The sequence below is a fragment of the Suricata suricatta genome, chromosome 8, assembly GCF_006229205.1.
Source record: "Suricata suricatta isolate VVHF042 chromosome 8, meerkat_22Aug2017_6uvM2_HiC, whole genome shotgun sequence".
NCBI classification, from domain to species: Eukaryota; Metazoa; Chordata; class Mammalia; order Carnivora; family Herpestidae; genus Suricata; species Suricata suricatta.
In genome coordinates, this window is record NC_043707.1 from 51,582,936 (window position 1) to 51,602,527 (window position 19,592).

General features: G+C 48.5%; 1 protein-coding gene across 2 annotated transcripts in view; it reads right to left on the minus strand.

Moving 5' to 3' along the window:
- The window catches only part of AHCYL1 (adenosylhomocysteinase like 1), a 38,969-nt gene extending 29,229 nt beyond the window's left edge, over positions 1-9,740 (minus strand). For both annotated transcript variants that reach the window (XM_029947451.1, XM_029947452.1), the window contains exon 1: positions 9,407-9,740. In XM_029947451.1, coding sequence (XP_029803311.1) covers positions 9,407-9,526 — 120 coding nt within the window. In that variant the 5' untranslated portion in view covers positions 9,527-9,740. The remainder of the gene's footprint in view (positions 1-9,406) is intronic.
- Between the last annotated feature and the right edge of the window lie 9,852 nt (positions 9,741-19,592).

The window sequence follows — 19,592 nt, forward strand, 5'->3', positions numbered from 1 at the left end:
ATGCCAACTAGGACCTGATTCCTGGTTAGGACAAGCATTATCCTAGTTCTCCGAAGACTGTTAAGTCTAATGGAGGTGGATTTCAAAGACAAGGGCATATATAGTTTTTGAACATGGAGCTTAGCCTGTGGTTCAGAAGGGGCAGCTAGGGCTGCAGAATGAGAAGAATCACACATTTGCTCAGCACTGCTCAGTAGCACTGTTGTTTATTACTTTCAGGACTCCAAAATGAAACTGTTCAACTCACTGCTGGCTCTCAAATCTTAAACACTCTAAAGGTAATCCTCTCTGTTCTTAAATCAAGAGCATGTGTAAACCAGAACACCACTTTCAACTTAAGGTAGTGTCCCTAATGCTAAGGGTTTAAAATCCGGTGGGACATCAAATTACCTTCCCATTACAATTAAGACTATCCCCAAGCTTCTAACCTACTGCCTTGTGGTTGTCAAGCAACTGGGCTAAGGAGCTACAGAACTTGCCTCTCAACAGTCTCCTCCCTTACTTCCCGATTCTGGCATTATAAAGGGATCTACTAAGCTGTTGGAAATTCTTACCAATTTCTCATCTGCAGTTCGCTGTATTCCCATTATCACCCATGTGAGAGGGAACTAAGTTAGAGAAACAACCCCTGACAACTGAAGGGGACAGTAAGCCAAAGCCACCAAGTGAGTCCAACTCACTTTATCCTAGAGAAGTCATCTCACAATGTTTTAGTCAATAAACAACCGACGGTACTTATACACTCGGCACTGCATGCCGTGCATATGTGTGAGACATGGTCCTTGCCCTCAGTATGTCTGGTCTAGAGAAATCAAATGAAAAGTAAGATTCAGATATCAAGTCAGTCCTGAAAATAGTTTTGAGAAGTACTGCACTGAAAGCAAACCTGTTTTTGAAACAAACAGGGGAGCAAGTTATTTTGTTTAGTTTAGCTAGTGCAGCATGTGAGTTCCCCACTCTGAACACTGCTGGGCATCAGCTCTGAAGCTGGAGAGGCGCTCACAGCTCACAGGAAGGGCAATGGGGGTGAGGTAGTCTAAGGCCGTACAAGAATCCCCAAAAGTTGCTGAAACGCTGGCTTCAGTATGCCGAAGTTCCTGAGTTGAACCCTCAAGGCACTGATAATGAGTCTCTTGGGAAGCGGAGAAGCATCCCAAAGAGGGGGTGACAAAGAAGAGCAACAACCTCAGCTTGTTCCAAGGACAAACTGAAAGCTGGAAACAATCAGCAGTTTCTGGATCTGTGAAGGAAAGAGACACTATGGCTTGGAGACCTCCTCTTCTAAATCAGGGTTTTTAACCCAAGATCCAGGGGTGAGTCTCAGGGAGTACTACAAGTTCTCTGAAAAATATGTAAGTTTTTGTGCCCATGAATTTTCCTAAAGAACTATAATTTTCACAAGGTTCTTAAAGGGATCTGTGACTCAAAAGATTAAAAACCATTGTTCTAGAGTCTCTAATTCAGTGAATATCTCAGGAGCATCCCTCAAACAGGCAAAAGAGAAATCTATTTCAGTTCCCTACCTTCTACAGACTTGTCTACTTTCTGACCTCTCTTCTAAAATTAGAAACAGAGATGAGAGTGTGTATTTTAAAAATTTAAGACAAAGCTCTTTTCTACATCTCCAAAATAAAGCTAACCACGATGAGTGCCCAAAGAAATCTCCCTTAAGACCTTTAAGGAACGAGACAGGGAGGAGGTGGTCCCAAAAGGGTAGAGCAGAACCACCTCCACTACTTACTTTCCTGATAAGTCCCTTTTTTAAATTTTAGGATCCAATGATCATAATGAAAACAAGTCACAGCCCAAAAACCTTGACCCAAGGTCAAGCCAGTCCTGGGGGAAAGGAATAAAGTCCCATTATGATCATGGAAACCTGTGTCCCAAAAGTTCATCTTATGGTACTTAATCTTAAGTACTGTAAGAGCTGAAAACATTATTAAAAACAGAACTTCCCAAATCTTGACATTACTCAAAACACAGTGATATGAGCAGCTTCCTTCATTCAGGAGGCCAAAATGAAACACGGGTACACTGCTCTCCCCCAGGCCTCTAACAACCCTTCCTCCTGTCACTCACCAATCCACTGTCTAGCTCACAGAGCTCTGCACCAGTGCCCATCAGCACATTAGCATTTTCCTTGGCACGTGGAGCACACTTTAGCACGTTTGGGGGGATTCCACGGATGGCCCTGTGCACACACTCTTCAGGAAAGACAAAAATACATATACAGGGCTTGCAGTTCTTCAGATGGTAGAGACTAAGCCCAAGGCAGGCCCAAGGTGAACAGCATGCAGCAGTGAGCAGCCCGGAGCCCCTTCTGGTTAAGCCTCATTCTAGCACACAGCTGCATACAGGGTGGCCATTTTAGAAGTGAACTGGTTTGGGCTGGTAAGGGAGCACATTTTAAGCCCATTAAGCCTTCCTAGTGAAGTACAGAGGCATGTCAGCTAAGGCACTGGGGCTTCTGCAGCAAGAAAGCAGGGGCATGCAGGGCCAGTCCTAGATTTGTGTTTCTTGAAGTCTTTTCCTCGTCTTAACTACAGGGTTCCAAATGCTACTTTTATCCATACCTCATTCTACTTTTTCACTTTGTGGCCTGTTTGAGTAGTAAATGATTAAGCCCCATTGTATATTGCTAAGTAGTACCAGCCATTATACACACTGTGAGATTAAGGCACCGGACTGAATCCTTTAGAAAAACTGAACAGAGACAGGGGAAAAAAATGAAACCAGTCTGAGGGTCAACAAAGCCATGTGGGCTTTACCCCAGTCCTGTAATTGCCTTGGAGCAAAGGCCACACACTCTGCTGGAGAAATCAGTTCCATGTAATTAGGAGCAGGCTGTTTACAGCAAAGAGAAACAGTACATGGGGGGGGGGGGGGGGGGGGGGGGGGGGGGGGGGGGGGGGGGGGCGGGTAGGAGGGTGGCACAGGTGGAGTACACTGGGCTGTGATCTGAAGGTGACCACATAAAAAGATAAAGTCACACCTCAAAAGGGTCTTTGGAATTGTTGCATGTAATTCAAGGATGGGAAGACTCCCAGATAATTACAGTTTGAGGACATAAACTGCTGGATTCAGCTGGCCCACTGATGGGCACCCATCTTCTACAAGTGCATCCATCGTGTGATGTGGGGAGCAGTGAGCAGGGAAGGGGTGGTGGTCAGGTAGACCACATCCATCCCATTTCCAGTACAAACTCTAAGTTCTCCCACTGTCTATGTACTCTTGGAAATCAAATATTTTAGTGTTCAACAGATTTAAGCTCTACATAAAATAACATTTTTCTCAGGAAAATTTCTTTCCTGTTGAAAAGCCATTCCAATAGAAACATCTTTGTATGGGCTCTTAAGACTATTTCAAAATTCCATATAAACCAGGGCGCTTTTCAGAGGTAGTCACTGAACAGCATGGGGGGATAACATATAAACCAGAACTGCACTAAGCAAATCAGAAATATGGTCACTCTAGTTTTAAAGGAACAAAAACACTAAGTAAATTTAGTAAAGTTACTAAATGCTAACTCCTAACAATCCTGTAGTACTGTCATTATTTCTCATTTTATAGACAAGAAAATGGAGGCTCATACAGGTTAAGTCACTTGTCCAAAAATCACACGGTTATCAGATGGTAGGAACTGAAGGTAATCCTGACTCCAAAAATCAAGTGCCTGACGTACATTGGACTGCTCCTCAGTTAGCCAGGCAACACTGGGATAGCAAGTGAAATACCTGAGTGAGTCAAAGGGAAATATGGAATCAGAAGACAAAAGGTGAACACACCTCAATGTGAAGTTTAAACTGCTTATCATATGTAAGATACCAACACTACTGACAAGGGTCAAAAGGAAAAATCTGTGGTAAGACTGGGTCTTTAACTTTGGTTTCTTAGATTTCAGGTTGGAAAAAATTCTAGTCTATGCATTTGTGCTGTTTTTCATATCTGATGAGGATGTTTCTGACCCACCACAACATGATGTGCTCTGAGTTATTCTACCCAGTAGAATAAGGGCAGCCTTTCTTTATAAAATCTTAATATTCAAATTCCCAAACTTGAGAAACTGGTAATTATAAATAATTCTCCTTTTCTGGCCAGTTCCTTTAATTAACAGCCCCAAGAAGGCATTAAAGTACTTGCTTACAGATCATAATTACTTGAGGTGGAAGAATAAATTTATCAAGAGTCATAGGCAACTAGAAATCTACCTGATTCTATGTATCAAAATATCCCTTATAAATAACCTTACAATACACTAGGTAACATGCACTGGATCCAAATAATATCCTTCTGATAAAACAAAAGATACACAATTGTAATCTTGCCAGCAAGGGATCTAGACAACGAACAGATTTCTGTTTCAAGATAAAAGTGGGAAGGAACTTAGAACAAAGTAATATGGCAACTAGTGTCTAATTAAACAAATCAAATAAGAAAAAGGGAGATAATTAATATCTGTGGAGAAATCCAAACTAGATCTTCTTATATCCGTGACTCCTGATTGAAGACGGCCATTAAAACAGCTGTTCTAGGGCACCCTCCTACACTGTTGGTGGGAATGTAAATTGGTGCAGCTGCTTTGGAAAACAGTATGGAGGTTCCTCAAAAAATAACAATAGAACTCCCTTATGACCCAGCAATAGCACTGCTAGGAATTTACCCAAGGGATACAGAAGTGCAGATGCATAGGGGCACATGTACCCCAAAGTTCATAGCAGCAATGTCAACAATAGCCAAATCATGGAAAGAGCGAATGGATCAAGAAGATGTGGTATATATATACAGTGGAATATTACATGGCAACGAGAAACAATGAAATCTGGCCATTTGTGGCAACGTGGATGGAATTCGAAGGTGTCATGCTAAGTGAAATAAGGCAAAGAAGGACAGATACCATATGGTTTCACTCACAGGTCTAACAGGAGAAACTTAACAGAGGACCATGGGGAAGGAAAGGGGGGGAAAAGATTTAGGGAGAGGGAGGGAGGCAAATTATGAAAGACTCTTGAATACTGAAAACAAACTGAGGGCTGAAGGGGGAGGGGGAAAGGGGAAGGGGGTGATGGGCATGGAGGAGGGCACTTGTGGCGAAGAGCACTGGGTGTTATATGGAAACTATCTTGACAATAAACTATTAAAAAAACAGCTGTTCTAAAGAGAATTGAGACTTAAAAATTTTGTTAATGTTTATTTTTGAGAGAAAGAGACAGAGTGTGAGCAAGGGAGGGGCAGAGAGAGAGACACACACAAAATCCAAAGCAAGATCTAGGCTCTGAGCTATCAGCACAGAGCTCAATACTGATATAGAAAACAAAAGAAATATCCACCTATCAAACCTCTTCTCAGTGAATCTAAGAAGTGTCAGTACAAATTCTATAAAACTGCACCAAGAATTAATCATAACATAATCCTGATGAGAAGAGGGGCATCCTACTGCATTCCACCCAACACATTAATGGCTGAGCAGTACTCCTGAAAGCTCTACTCGGTGTGCTTTTCTAAGTCTTAGCCCACCCTTCTGATGAATTAGTGCTACATGTACCTTATTCAAATAAAGAATATCCTACAAGCTGTTTTGTCTCTCTTTTCCTCTATTGTGCTGGCAGTAAGTCTGTCTGCATAGATGTTAGGTAAGATACCTAATGTATACTCTGGAGAGGCCCCCTTTCCCCACCCACTCACGGCAATAAATGTTCAGAAGTGCAGAGAATAGCAAATGCGCTGATAGGCTTTCCAGAGAAACTTGTCTATCTTACAAAGTTCCATCAACAACCAGAGATTTGAGTTTAAGGTGAAAAAAAATCAACTTGACACAATGTTAATTTCCAAAGGTCCAAGGACAGCCATCACCCCTGCAACACAAAGTAGCAGAAAGAGTGGTAATAACCAGTGATTAAGGGGAACTAGTTGACTTATTTGCGTCAACTGATAACCACCACCGTAAAACAAGAAAACTCTTTGGCTGTGGTACAATGTACATTACCCTTACAACTCAGGGACCCCTTTTATCACCCAAATATTCCTGGCAGTACAATCTGAAATCAACAGTAACAGTTGTGAACAAGACTTACCATAGCTGTTACTACCATCCTGTGAGTTTCCTTTAGAACTTTGTGTCAGCAAAAGCTGTCTTCCCAAGAAAATAGTATGTATTATTTCCCATGTCTGCTAATGTGATTCCCTTTATCCTCTGGCTCCGAGGAAGCTTGGAGTTGCATGTGATGATCAGCCTCATCAACGGTCTTAGCCCTCAGTGTTAACAACAGTCCATTCTTTCTTTCTATAGTTTTGACTTTCGATCTATATTGTGTATGTCTGGTGTTGTAAGTCATCTCAAATGCTCACTAAAAAGAGGTAGTGTAAGAATACTTAATAGACTTCCTTAAAACCACTTTTGCTATCTTAGCTCCTAACATGCACCTATCTCCATCTGTTTCAAATAAGAAGCACTTAAATTGTTAGATGAGGAAACTGAGGCACAGAAGCTCACTTATTTAAGGTTGTAGCGATTTAGTTGACTTTGACACCCAGATCAAGCCTTGAATCAAACCAACAAGTCCTATTTTTTTTAATTTTTTAAACATTTATTTATTTTTGAGAAACAGAGAGAGACAGAGCATGAGCAGGGGAGGGGCAGAGAGAAGGGGAGCCACAGAATCTGAAGCAGGCTCCAGGCTCTGAGCTGTTGGCACAGAGCTCAATGTGGGGCTCAAACCCACAAACTGCGAGATCATGCCCTGAGCTGAATGAAGTCGGACACTTAACCACTGAGCCCCCAAGGCAGCCCCCAACAAGTCCCTTGCTGCGGTAGACCCTTGGGCACAAAAAACTGAGTAAGTTCTAATTATAGTTGAAGAATTTCCATTTATCTATGCTTTTAATTGATGGACAACCACTCTTTCCCAAAGTGAACAAACTTTCACAAGTTACACTGGAATCTGATCTGAGGACCATCAAGGTCACCCTCAAGTAACCTGTATCCTGACTATCACCTCGCTTCCTGAGGGGCCCTGGGGCTTGGAATGATCTAAGGATTACCTGGTCTAGAGTCACATTGGAATCCTCACAGGTTAAGGACGGCACCTTTTGAAGAGGCCTTTTTCCTGTACCATTCAGTACACGCTGAGCTACATTCTTTTCCCTCTTTTCTCATGCTTTCTCACGTTATCAATACATGGCAGAGGTACAAAAGTGACTTAAGCCCTAACGTCCAATTCAGTTGTTCTGAAAAAATGATGACCTAGGACTTGCTATGTGACCTTGACTAGTCCTCAACCAACTCATTAACTAAATAAATGCCTTTGATCATCACTAGGGAAAGGGTAGTTAGTCATCATAAATCACTTTAACACAAAGTACAGTGTACATGCTAAACAATAAAGCTCAGGGAGAGCAAGATTAATAAGAAACACGGGGCACATTTACTAGCAAATGGAAACTTCTAACAGGGGCTTCCCACATTCCTGGCAGAGACTGCTTCTTGCAGCTAATGGAATATGAGTCTTTAAAATCATTAGCATTTGCCTTGACTACAATATACATTAACAGTATTCCTCCTGCGAAGAAAAGAGGAAAAGGAATATTTATTCCTGGCAGGCGGTCATACAGACATCTCAATTACTAGTTACGTGGGTCAATATTAATATTTGAGTACCTACTATACGCTAGGAATAGAGCTGGGTACAGTAGATACAGTGAACAAGAGTCCCTCCCTGCCTTTATGGAGTTGACAACCCACAAAACAAACTCTGTCTTATTAGAAGTGGCACTTGCAAGGACACAGGCTAACTAAAATAAGAAAGAATACAAACGCTTAATCTCTGAAGCAATTAGACAAAAGAGGATAGGCTAAAGGGGAGAGGAAGAGTTCAGGGAATTAGTGTACAGGGCTTTCGCCTAACTCCTCATAAGTACTACCCATAAGCATTCTTAGAAAGGCTGTGACTGTCTCCCCGAATAGTGCAGATTACAAAGTTACTGCCCCCAAGCAGTCAGCGGAACTGACAGCACTAAAAGTAAGGTTAATCAGGCTTCACAGAACCAAAGGATTGTCTACCACCTCTTTAGGGCATTCTGTGGGTAAGTTTCTTAATTTTATGGGAAAACAGAGCCACGGCCCACAACGGTGAACTGTCTTTTCAATCCTGCCCATTGCTCTCTGGAGGGGTAGATTAGTCTCCTTTAAAAAACAAAGTCATCTTTTCCACCATGACAGCTTAACTAATTCAGGTGTAGGAGCCTCAAGGACTCTAACTAGTCCCCGCAAAACCTGCTGTATTCAGCTCACACACGCACTGCCTCCCGACAAACTCTGCAGGCCCAGACGGCCTTGAAACACTGTCTTTATAGGAGGGAAATATTTATCCAGCTTCTCACTGGTTTCAGAAAGGTCACCCCTCTGCAAAGGTCCTCTGGGCTGTTAACTGGGTGCCAGGTATGTGGAAAGTCAAGATGTGGCTGGCAGCGAACGTTCACAAGGCACTTGGGATCCCAGTTCCACCATCCGGAGAGCTGGCTGGACTAACATCTCCCAAAAGCTGCTATTTAAGCTTTCAGGACAAGAGAATTAGAAGGGTGTCCTTGGAGCTCAACCCGCAGCACAATAGACTCAACTTGTTCTTAGTTGAGTGCAGTAAAGAATGAGCAATCCTTCCTTACCACCCACCCCTCCAACCCACCCGAGCTCCCTCCCCAAGGGATGCCTAAGTGATCTATTCACATGACTACCATCAACCTGTATCCATGGCAGTGTCTGCTGTCACCAATCTCCAAACGTTAATATGTTACATATGTCCACGCGACTGGATGACAGAGAAGGTGAAAATCACAGCGTCCTCTCCAACCTCACACTGTCCTCACTGCTTTCACCTGCACAGACGGGCGGGCTCCACGTATTTTTCTCCTCTTGCCTCCAAGCTAGCACGCAGTTGTTGGATAAACCAGCCACTGCTCCCAAGGCTTTGCCCAAAGCGGCTCTGCCAGGTTTACCCACTCACCTGAGGGGAGAGGTCCTGTCCGGCCCCAACCATCCCCTGGGCCTGGTCACAGGGGTCGTGAGTTGGCTCGCCCCCCACCCCTGCCACCCCCCACTCCCGTCTTCGCAAGGCCTTGCATCCAGGAAAAGTCAGCCTCAAATTTAAGGCCCGGCCCTGTCGGATTTCAGAAAGATCCCGGAGGACGAGGGCCAAGGGACAAAGGAAAGTGAGGTCAGGGGCGGCCTTTCCAGCTCGGCATAGGCCTGGGGCCACTGGCTCGCCACCCCGCATACCACCTCAGTCGTCCCGGACCATCTCCAACCTGGCCCCTGAAGTCCCGAACCAGCCGGATCCCGGGCCCTGCGCTCTCGCTCGTGCCCCTTCCGCGAGGCCCCAGCCCAGGCCCCCGCCGCCACCCAGAGCCCCCGCACCTTCTTGGGCGCCTTGGTGACGGTGGCCATGAAGGAGTACTTCTCAGCGTCCTCAATCTCCTTGGCCTGCTTCAGCTCCTCCCCGACCCCGGGCAGCGGCATCGCGTCAGGCATCGACATCCCCCGGCCGGCCCGGCCCGCGGCTGACCCGCCGCCCCCGCCTCTTTCCCTCACGGGCGCCCGCCCGCCCGCGCGCACGGCGCCCTCCGACACGCGTTCGCCCACCCTCCCGCCGGGGCCGCGCGGAGCTGCGTCCGGTGCTCAAGTGCCGTGGCCAGCGCCTCGTCCCCTCGGCAGTATAAACCAGCCGGACAGCGACGGCAGCCACAGGAGCACCAGGAGCAGCAGCGCCGAGCTCCGACCGGCCCGCGCCGCCACCTCCGCCGTACGCAAACACGCACGCAAAGTAAGGGTAGAGGGTGGTGACGCCACGTCAAGTACTGGCAGCTCCGAGCTGGGGAGAAAAGAGGCGGAGAGAAACGGCGTCCTATCGTGACGTCACCACGCTGGACCCGGCCGCAGAAGCCACGCCTTCTTCTTCCTGCCTCGCTCAGGTTTCCAGGGTGAATCAGACCCTTTCCGCCGCCAGGTGGCGGCATCAGCCCTCTGAGACGCGCGTGGTTTCCGCAAGAATGCCTCGGAACTGGGAGTCTGGGCTGTGGGGCTCTCGCAAGGCCTCAGAAGGGTGTAAGGCTGATGTTTGGAAGCAAAAACCAGAGCCCCACACAACCCATTCTACAGCCAGTACTAGGAAATAGGCGGGGCCCGAGACAGCCCACGCAGGGCCCCAGACCTTTTGGACCAGCAGCCCCTTCCCCTTGTGCTAGCCCCAGGACAGACTCAGAGCAGTGTGGTTTCCGCACAACCTTTTGTGACCTCCTTCCCCACTGTCTCTGCTGGGTCTTGCCTGTTTACAAGACCTTTAGGTCGCAGAGCTGATGTTATCTGGCCGCTGGGATAGGGCTAATGGGTAAGGGAGTAGAGAGAGGAGGGGGGAATTTGGGGGAGGGACAGATAAGTCCCTGGCTTGAATGATTTTTTTCCTGCTTCTCCCCGGAAGCATTAGATTCTGCCAGTTCCCAGTGTCACCCAGGGCATTCACATGCTGCTACTGGTCCCTACTATGTGCTCTGTGCTAAGACCCTGGATAGTAAAGGTGTGCGTGATACATTGTATGTTTTTGCAAGTCTTAGTCCAGCTGTAGAGGCAAAGCCTATTTGTAACCTAATGTCAGCTGAGGTAATGTGTCCTTTGAGATTTAAATGACACTGGCAAACTGCCCGCCAGTGTCCTGTGGAAAGTCCAGTGCCCTCCCCAGGATTTCTGTGAATTACTAGGGGGGCTTAGATTTTCATGGTTACCTCTGGCTCTAGTTTTCTGCCTCATCTGAAGTGTTATTCACTATTCTAGTGTTGTGGCTGTTTCTTTAGTTCCTGCTGTCAATTCAGATATGGAACACAGCGCCTTCTCCTTTCAACCCCCACCCCTATTCCAAAACAACTGCAAAAATAATGCTGTAACATGTAACAGAACTTTTAATGAAGGTTTGTGGGCCACAGGGGAGAGATTACATCACATAGCAAACAATTTAAAATCACATTTCTGAAATGTTCTGAGAAGTTATTTTGGCGATCTGGTCACCTGGGGTTTCTCACTGGCCACACCACTCCACAGAGTTCCCCTAGCCCACTGCTGTCTCATGTGGCTGGCTCCCGTTACTCCCTTCCCACCCCTTCACCTCCCTCCCTCCTCCTTGATGGACTCTGGAAAGCCAGATTCCTCTCTACTGTGATGAGTAGATCGGATCCTCCCAGAACCCTCTTCCGAAATTTCCCCTGCCCCACCAGGCCCACCTTTTTATATCCAGAAGCCCAGCAGGTCTTTGACAGGTTCAACTCTTTTAAGAAAGAAGTTGTGGTTTGAAAAGACATCTTTTCCACTGGTTTGTGTTCAAGACTGGGAAGACTGTGAAATACGTGCCCCTCGGGCCCCAGAAGTCTTAGTCAGAGAAGCCCGTGTTCCAACCACCCCGCCTCACAGGGCCGTCTGTTTGAATGAGGCCTGCAAGTACCTGAAAGGATGCATACTTCTGCACATCGTCATCTGAATTGTGAGGATTCTCTCATCTGCCCACTCCTTCAAGCCCCCCACTTCCCTCTCTGGGGTATTCCTGTATCAGAAGGGACAGAGAGTAGGGGGACCAGACTACCAGATTCATCCACAAGGGCGCCAGACTGGTATCTTTCTCCTTATCTCCCAGCTGGGGCCAGGAGCCATACCTGTCCACCCAAGAGTCTTTGGACATATGGCCGAACATAGCTTTCATCCTGTGGGTCTGCCCAAACTGTTGTCAGAGTCCAGGGATCAGCGTTGGCTGCCCAGAGAACAGAGAGAGCCAGTTGGAACAGAGGTGAAAGCTCCATATCCCTAGACTAGGAAAACATGTGACTTAGGATAGCTTATTAAAAAAAATTTTTTTTTAACCCACAAAACTAAACAAAAACAAAAACATGGATATGTCTGTCTTTGGGATTGGATTTGTAAAAGCCCCATTGTCTGAGAACTTTGTCTCTCAGATCCCAAGGTCTGCCATGCATGTTACCAATCAAACTGGGAGCTTCCTGGAGATAGAAACTCAGCCTCTCTTGGACCCCTCCTGAAGGGCATGACAGGTGTAACACCTCGCTCACAGAACTGGCTGTTGTAGCTGCTAAGCAGGATGGTGAAGGCAGGGCCAGGTGTAGAAGCCGGACCTTCGCAGTTTGAACCGGGAAAGAAACCAGCAGGTTTCTGACTCCACTTACCTGAGTGCCTGGGCAAGGGGGGCTGTGCGGAGGCCCACCTATGGGAATTGGGTGCCTAGGCTGGAAGGCAGGACAGACGGTACTCTCTGCCCTGCAAACAGCCGCAGGCGTATGTGGTTCATGTTGGGCCAGGACCCAGGGACTTCCTGGAAGTGAGCTGCTGCAGAGGGCACGGTTGGCTGCCATTGCCCCCACCATGTGTGGGCTAGAGCCCAAAAAACTCACCCAGCAGAGAGTGTGATGGTATAACATGGGTGAGAGTAGGTTCGTGCTGCCCCTTCCCCTCCTAGATGGCCTCACACGGCCAGCTAAGGGGGTTGCCTCTCAGTATGTCAAGAAATGACCTGTCCTGGGGCGCCTCGGTGGCTCAGTCGGTTAAGCTTCTGACTTCAGCTCAGGTCATGATCTTGCGGTCCACGAGTTCGAGCCCTGCTTTGGGTTCTGTGATGACAGCTCAGAGCCTGAAGCCTCCTTTGGATTCCGTGTCTCCCTCTCTCTCTGCCCCTCCCCCTCTTGTGTTTCTCTCTCTCTTTCTCTCTCTCAAAAATAAACATTAATTTCTTAATTGAAAAAGTTTAAAAATTTTTAACGTTTTTATCAAACGTTTTGATACAGAGAGAGACAGAGCATGAGAGGGGGAGGGGCAGAGAGAGAAAAGGGGACACAGAACCGGAAGCAGGCTCCAGGCTCTGAGCTAGCTGTTAGCACAGAGCCTGACATGGGGCTCGAACCCACCAACGTGAGATCTGACCTGAACTGAAGTCGAAGGCTTAACCCGACTGAGCCACCCAGGCGCCCCAATTGAAAAAATTTAAAAAAGAAAGAACTGATCTGTCCACAGCCCAGCCAGCCACCTATCTGACTCTGCACCTCTGAGCAAGGTCAAGGTGAGTAAGTCAGGGCTCACTCTCCTGAACAGCCCAGCCCACACACAGATGAGAGCAGGTGCCAGCATTTGAGAAGAAAAGAGACCCAAGGACAGTGCACCTGCTGTGTGTGGTGGAGGGAAGCTGCCAAAGAGCCTAAGGACCAGAAAGGACCCTGCCCTAGAATGGAGTAGCCTGGGGTTGGAGATGAATCCGGAGATGTCATCACCAGAAATGTGGCACTGGGGTATCACACATGGGCTTAGTCTTGTCAATCACATTCACCCGTGTCCCCCCAAATTTCCTCTCCACACTCATTCACTTTTTTAAATTCATAAAATACACATTGAATGCTAAAGATGTGCCAGGAGTTGCACTAGATATTGGGGCTACAGAGACAAAGGAAGTACTGATCTCTACCAGGGGACAGCTGGTGGGGGGTATGGGCAGTAGGGGTGGGGATGAGCAGGGATGGTTTTGAAGAGGCAGCTGCCACTTGAGCTGAATCTTGACATATAAGCAGCTGGACAAGGTAGGGAAGAGATAGCATGAGAAGAGGCAGGGCAGTGAAATACCTTGGTATGTATCATGGGAACTGTAACTATTTCAGTGCAGGTGGGGTACAGGGTGCAAAATGGGGCAGAGTGAGGGCTGAAGCTGGAGCCAGAGCCTGCAGAGCCTGGCATGCCTTGGGTGGATGGCAGGGACGTCCACCAGAACAGGAAGCACTGGAGAAAAAGCAGGTCCGGGCAGAGGGGCTGCTTACATAAGGGATCTGCTTTGGATATATTGACTTTAATGCATCTGTGCTGTACACTGTCCCCAAGTCCCAGGGGAGCCTAGGCTGGTGCCCTTCACACCCGCCTGTTCCCCACCAGAAGGAAGGTTGGGCTGCCCCTAGAAGCCTCTCATCTTCTATAAGCCAGGCCGTGCTTTAACCCTCCTAAATGAAAGGTGGAGAAACTTTGCAAGAGATCTCAGACGACAACAGGAGCAAGGAGGCAAGGCTCAGTGGCTCCACGTTCAACAGATGCACTCATCTTCTTTCTGTCCCAAGGCCTTCATGTTGCACAACTCTGGGAGGCACCATTAACGTTGTAATCGACGTGCAGGGGGCCCTTGGCACAGGACTCCAGATTGCTGATGTGTCCTCCTGGCCCTCAGGGGCCTCCAGAGGCGAGGCTCCCGGGTGCACCTCTCCATCTCTGAGCACAGCTCCCACCCAGCTCCTTCACTCCCCTCATGGCCAATCTCCTCCCCTGCCACCCTCTTTAGCGCTAGCCTTTGTGGGAAGATGGGATAATCCCCTGGGGGCCTTCTGCTTCTCTGCCTCCTCCTCTGCTTGTTATGATCATATTTTTACAAAATAATTAATTAAAACAATCATTTTTTAAAAGTATTTAAAAAAATTTTTTTAACATTTATTTATTTTTGAGAGACCGATCATGAGCAGGGGAGCGGCAGAGAGAGAGAGGGACATACAGAATCGGAAGCAGGCTCCAGACTCTGAGCTGTCAGCACAGAGCCTGACACACGGCTTGAACCCACGAACTGTGATATCATGACCTGAGCCGAAGTCGGATGCTCAATTGACTGAGCCACCCAGGCGCACCAAATGTAATTATTTTTTAAAGTAGGCTCCATGGCTAACGTGGGGCTTGAACCCATGACCCTGAGATTCAGACTTGCATGCTCTATGGGCTGAGCCAGCCAGGCGCCTCTATTACGATCATATTTATTATTTGTTATTGTTTTGAATGTTATAGGAAAGGAAAACCTGTGAAGATTAAAATCTCTTCACATCTCTCTGAGTTCGCTTCTGGTTCATGGCAATTTAGAGAGGCTCACCTGTGATAAGTAGTACACGTCGCTTTGTGTCTGCTCTGATCAGGTTACAGTATTTCGAAAACATTACCACATACGCAGACGGCTTACAGGCTTGTCCTTGTCAGTGTTTCCCAAGCGCTCCCTCGTCTTGCCGTACAAGTTGGCTTTGTTCTGCTAGCGTTGGGCACTGGCTTCCAATTTAGCGCAACATGAATATAGCCTGTGTCGGTGGAGGAGGCAGAGTGGGATAGGCTTTCAAGCAAAACAGACAAGGTTGGGTCATGGCACCAGGTCCTGCCAGAGAGAAGGAGCAAAAATGTAAACAGTGGGGCCAGTTGTCCTGGCTGTGAATAGGAACTGGGGGAAGGCACCTTTCGGCCACAGGGGATGTGAGGCCCAGTGGTTGGAACTCGTGATGACTGACTCACGGGGAGGGTGCGTGGCGTGGAGCGAAGCGGGGCATCTGGGAAGACGGAGATGTGGCCTCACATCGTGACTCTGCTACCAACTTGGCTGCCGGAATCCTGGGCCTTTCTGGGCCTCTGTTTCCTCATGCAAAACAGCGTGATAGCTCTCCATCTGGGGTTTGCGATGATCCAATCTAGTAAGATAATAAATGTAAAAGAGCTTTGAAGAAGTTACAAGTATTGTGCAAATGTAAGGCACTAAAATGTGGCTCTAGCTAAAAATCTGGAGGGGAAGGCGTTATTGCTGAGGATTTGGAATTCTCGGTGTGCCCTGCTTCCCTGAAGGAGGAGCAGCCCAGAAACCTGCTTGCTTCAGGAAAGGTTGTCACTGCTGGTGCTGAGAACTTGTTTACACTGGGATTGTACTTCCTCTAGCCACAGACACTTGCCACTCCCCTGGCCGGGACTGGCCTGGGGGCTGGCTACTGTGTATCTATCTAGCAGCCCCTCCAAACGTCCTCAGACGCTTTCTTCTGGGTTGGACCAGAAATCCTGATGTATCTTTCTGCAGTTTTCAGCTTCCCAAGGTACAGCCCATAAAAGTTAAGGCTGAGCAAGCTTCCAGTAATGGTAAACAATGTTCAAGGCATCTGTTTTGATGGCTCTTTGTGCTACTTTGTGTACTTTCCTGCCCTGTGTGTGTGTGTGTGTGTGTGTGTGTGTGTGGTAAGGCGTTTACCAAAAAAAGCAGACTCCAGAAATTGTGAAACCGACTGGCCTTGGGCATCAGCTTGTGCCCAGGTCTCTGCCAGTCAGTTATTTATTAAGCACAGGCTTTGTGTCAAGAGACGTGCTGGATGCCAGAGAGCCCGCAGTCACCAAGACAGACTGTGTTCGTGTCCTCATGGGGCTTAGAGTCAACAGCTGTACTTTGTCACAAAATCCAGGCCTCTAGATATCTTTTCCTCACTCTCTCCGTGTGCCCCACCCTGCAGAGTCCTTCTGAGAAGCACAAATTGCCTTTGCCACAGCAGACCCCAGCGTGGGGAGCAGGGCAGCAGTCCATCTCCAGAGTTCACATCAACGTACCCACCCTTGGATTTGTACTGGGTTTCTAAAATACCGTCTCCCTGGCAGGTAGCCTGTCTCAAGACAATAGAGAGTGGGCTGGTAAGGCAAGGTGCCATTTTGCTGGGATCAGGGACTGCATTGTCCGTCTATACCTCTGGCACACACAGGCACCCCACCTGCTACCTGCCACCCACCCCCTAGGCCTGGAAATGGCTCTTGTTTTTGGCAGAGGCAGGAGGTTGGCCAGGTTGGGTAGGTCTGCTGTTGGTTAGGTCAGGAGAGGGATTTGCCTTGGCCGGAAGGGCACCGGGACCGGATGCAGAGGGACTGGCAGAAGCTGCAACTCCTGAAATTTCCGGTGGCCGGGATCCTGCCTCGTTTGCCCCAAAGGCCCTGCCCTGTGGTTGGCTTGTTGGAGCTGGAGGAGAGTGGTCAGCCGCTGGTGCGGAGGCTGCTGCTGGGTGGGAACTCGCCTTCCTCACCCTCTCTGGTGTGCAGGGCGGGCCCCATTGCATCACCCTTGGAGCCTCAGCTCCTGGCTTTGCAGCCAGCTGGGCCCCTGGAGGAGGGACTCTCCCTGTTTTTCAACAAACTATTAACCATTTCACCCTCCCAGCTCTTCCTATAGCTGGCCCAGATTGCCGGCGCTGCGCCTCACACCTGTCTGTCTTGATCTCGCAGGCCTCCTTCCTTCTCCGTCAAGGGCACAACTTGTGCCTGTGAGGCCTTCTGCAGGTGGGAGGCTCCACCTGACCCATTGCAAGCCCGGCCTTTTCCCCAGGAAAAGAGTTAACCCCCCTCTTCCCCGCCCTCAACATTTGTCCCATTCTGCAGCAGTGAGGAAAGACTACTCAGCCTCTCGAATGAGCTCATGCCACTGCCACACTCCAAACAGAGCCTGGACAAAGGGTCAACACGACGCTTTAGACCAAGGGCACCAGTGGGACCCAAGCAGAGCCCGGGAGCTTGCACGTTAATGTTTTCCCACAGCCCCTCCAGCCATTTCCTGCAGACCTGGTTGGGCCCTTGCCCCCCACCAATAGGGACTCAGGGACAGAGTGGGCGGGGCAAGGTCCTAAGGGGCCCACAGGGGTCTGAGGGAAGAGTCTCTAGTACACAGTGTTTCCTGCTCCCGCCTGGGTGGTGGGGAGAGGAGGGAGGCAGAGCGGCCCTTGCAGGCAGTGAAGCCCAGGCTACATTCCCGCTCAGCCTTTTATCTTGCATCCCCAGCATTCCCCTCATTGCCCCACCCATCCCAGGGCCTGAAATAGCCTGAAACTTGAGCCAAGCCTAGGCCCAGGCCCCAATTTTAGTTCCACAAACATTTGGCTGCACCATAACTCCTAACATCCTGGGCTGGGTCCTGTGAAGGGGGGTGGGGGGCAGCCCCTGCCCTCAGGGAGCTTGCAAAATGTACCCTGATGACTGTGGTCACAGGCCTGAGACACCAGTGGAAGAAGAAAGGAAGAGGGCTTCCTATTGGGGTGGCCTCATGGAGAGCCGTTGTTGTTGAATTTTAAAGGACGAGTCGTATTTTCAAGGCAGGAATGAGGGCCCCCCCCATTCCAGGGGAACAGCAAGAGCAAGCCCAGGGGGTGTAAAACGCAGAGTACGTTCTGGAACATGGCCCACAATGTGGTCTGACCAGAGCATACTGGAGAATATTGAGCTGCTTCTGGTTTCCATGGCTATGTCATGTAACTTACCGCTGAGTTGTCTAGACTTCCTCTAGGCTGAGGGCTCCCAAGAGGCAAGGGCTTATGGGTCCACCTAACTTTACAGACTGGAGAATGGAAGCACAGACAGGGAAAGAAACTTGCTCAGGGGTAGAAAACACATTAGTGAGAGAGTGAGGACTGGAACCAGGATCCCCACTCTTGTCTGTCTTTGCCCAGTTCTGATCTCTTAATCCAAGGAGCTTAATCCACAGAGCTGACTGACAGAGCAGACATTGCCACCCCTTGTGGGGCCAAGAGATGCTTGAAATGAACAGCCTGTGATCAAGGATGAGCACAGGGATTTAGCCACATGAATGTTCCTTGTGTTGTTGTGCATAAACAAGGAATGAATAGCCCCATGACACTCAGTGGGGAAGAAATACCAATATTCTTTATTTTGCCAGATTTGTTTGTCTGTTTAGAGTGAGCACTCGGGGGATGGGCAGAAGGAGGGAAAGAGAGTGAGACAGAGAATCTTACTCAGGCTCCACACACAGGGCAGAGCCCAATATGGGGCTCCATCTCATGACAGTGAGATCGTGACTTGAGCCAGAACCAAGAGTCAGGTGCTTAACTGACTGGCCATCCAGGTGCCCTGCCAAGTTTATTTAAATCTGATCCCAAGCAGAGGCGCCTGGGTGGCTCAGTCACTTAAACTTCCAACTTTAGCTCAGGTCATGATATGAGGGTTTTCGAGTTCAAGCCCTGTGTCAGGCTCTGTGCTGATAGCTCAGACCCTGGAGCCTGCTTCAGATTCCATGTCTCCCTCTCTCTATGACCCTCCCCTGCTTGCTTTCTCTCTGTCAAAAATAAACATTAAAAAAATTAAAATTAAAAAAAAAATCCGATCCCAAGCTCCATCCACAGGTGGTGAGAAGTTTAAAATCATTATAAGGGCTTCATCCCCTGGCCCATTGGATGAAAACACACAAACATGGGGCGCCTGGGTGGCTCAGTTGGTTGAGCATCCGGCTTCGGCTCAGGTCATGATCTCACAGTACATGGGTTCGAGCCCCGCATCAGTCTCTATGCTGACAGCTAGCTCAGAGCCTGGAGCCTGCTTCGGAGTCCGTGTCTCCTGTCTATGGCCATACCACCCTGAACACGCCTAATCTTGTTGGAGTCTGTGTCTCCCTCTCTCTCTGACCCTCCCCTGCTCACACTGTCTCTCAAAAATAAATAAATAAATAAAACATAAAACACAAAACACACACACACACACACACACACACACACACACACACACACGCACACACCTCAAAATCCAAAAATCTCCAAATAAGCAAACAAAGGATTTGATCTTGTGCAACTGGGGCAACTAATCTTTATTCAGTGAAAATGGCCACATTACATCTGCCCCTTGCGGTTCGTGCTGAGTGCCAGTCCTGCCTGTGTGGGAGGGCTGCCTTCCTTGCAGCCAGCTGTCACACCAGGTTTTGCCACCTGGGATGGACAGGGGTTGGGAGCATGTTTTCCAGCTGAGCCTCAGCTTC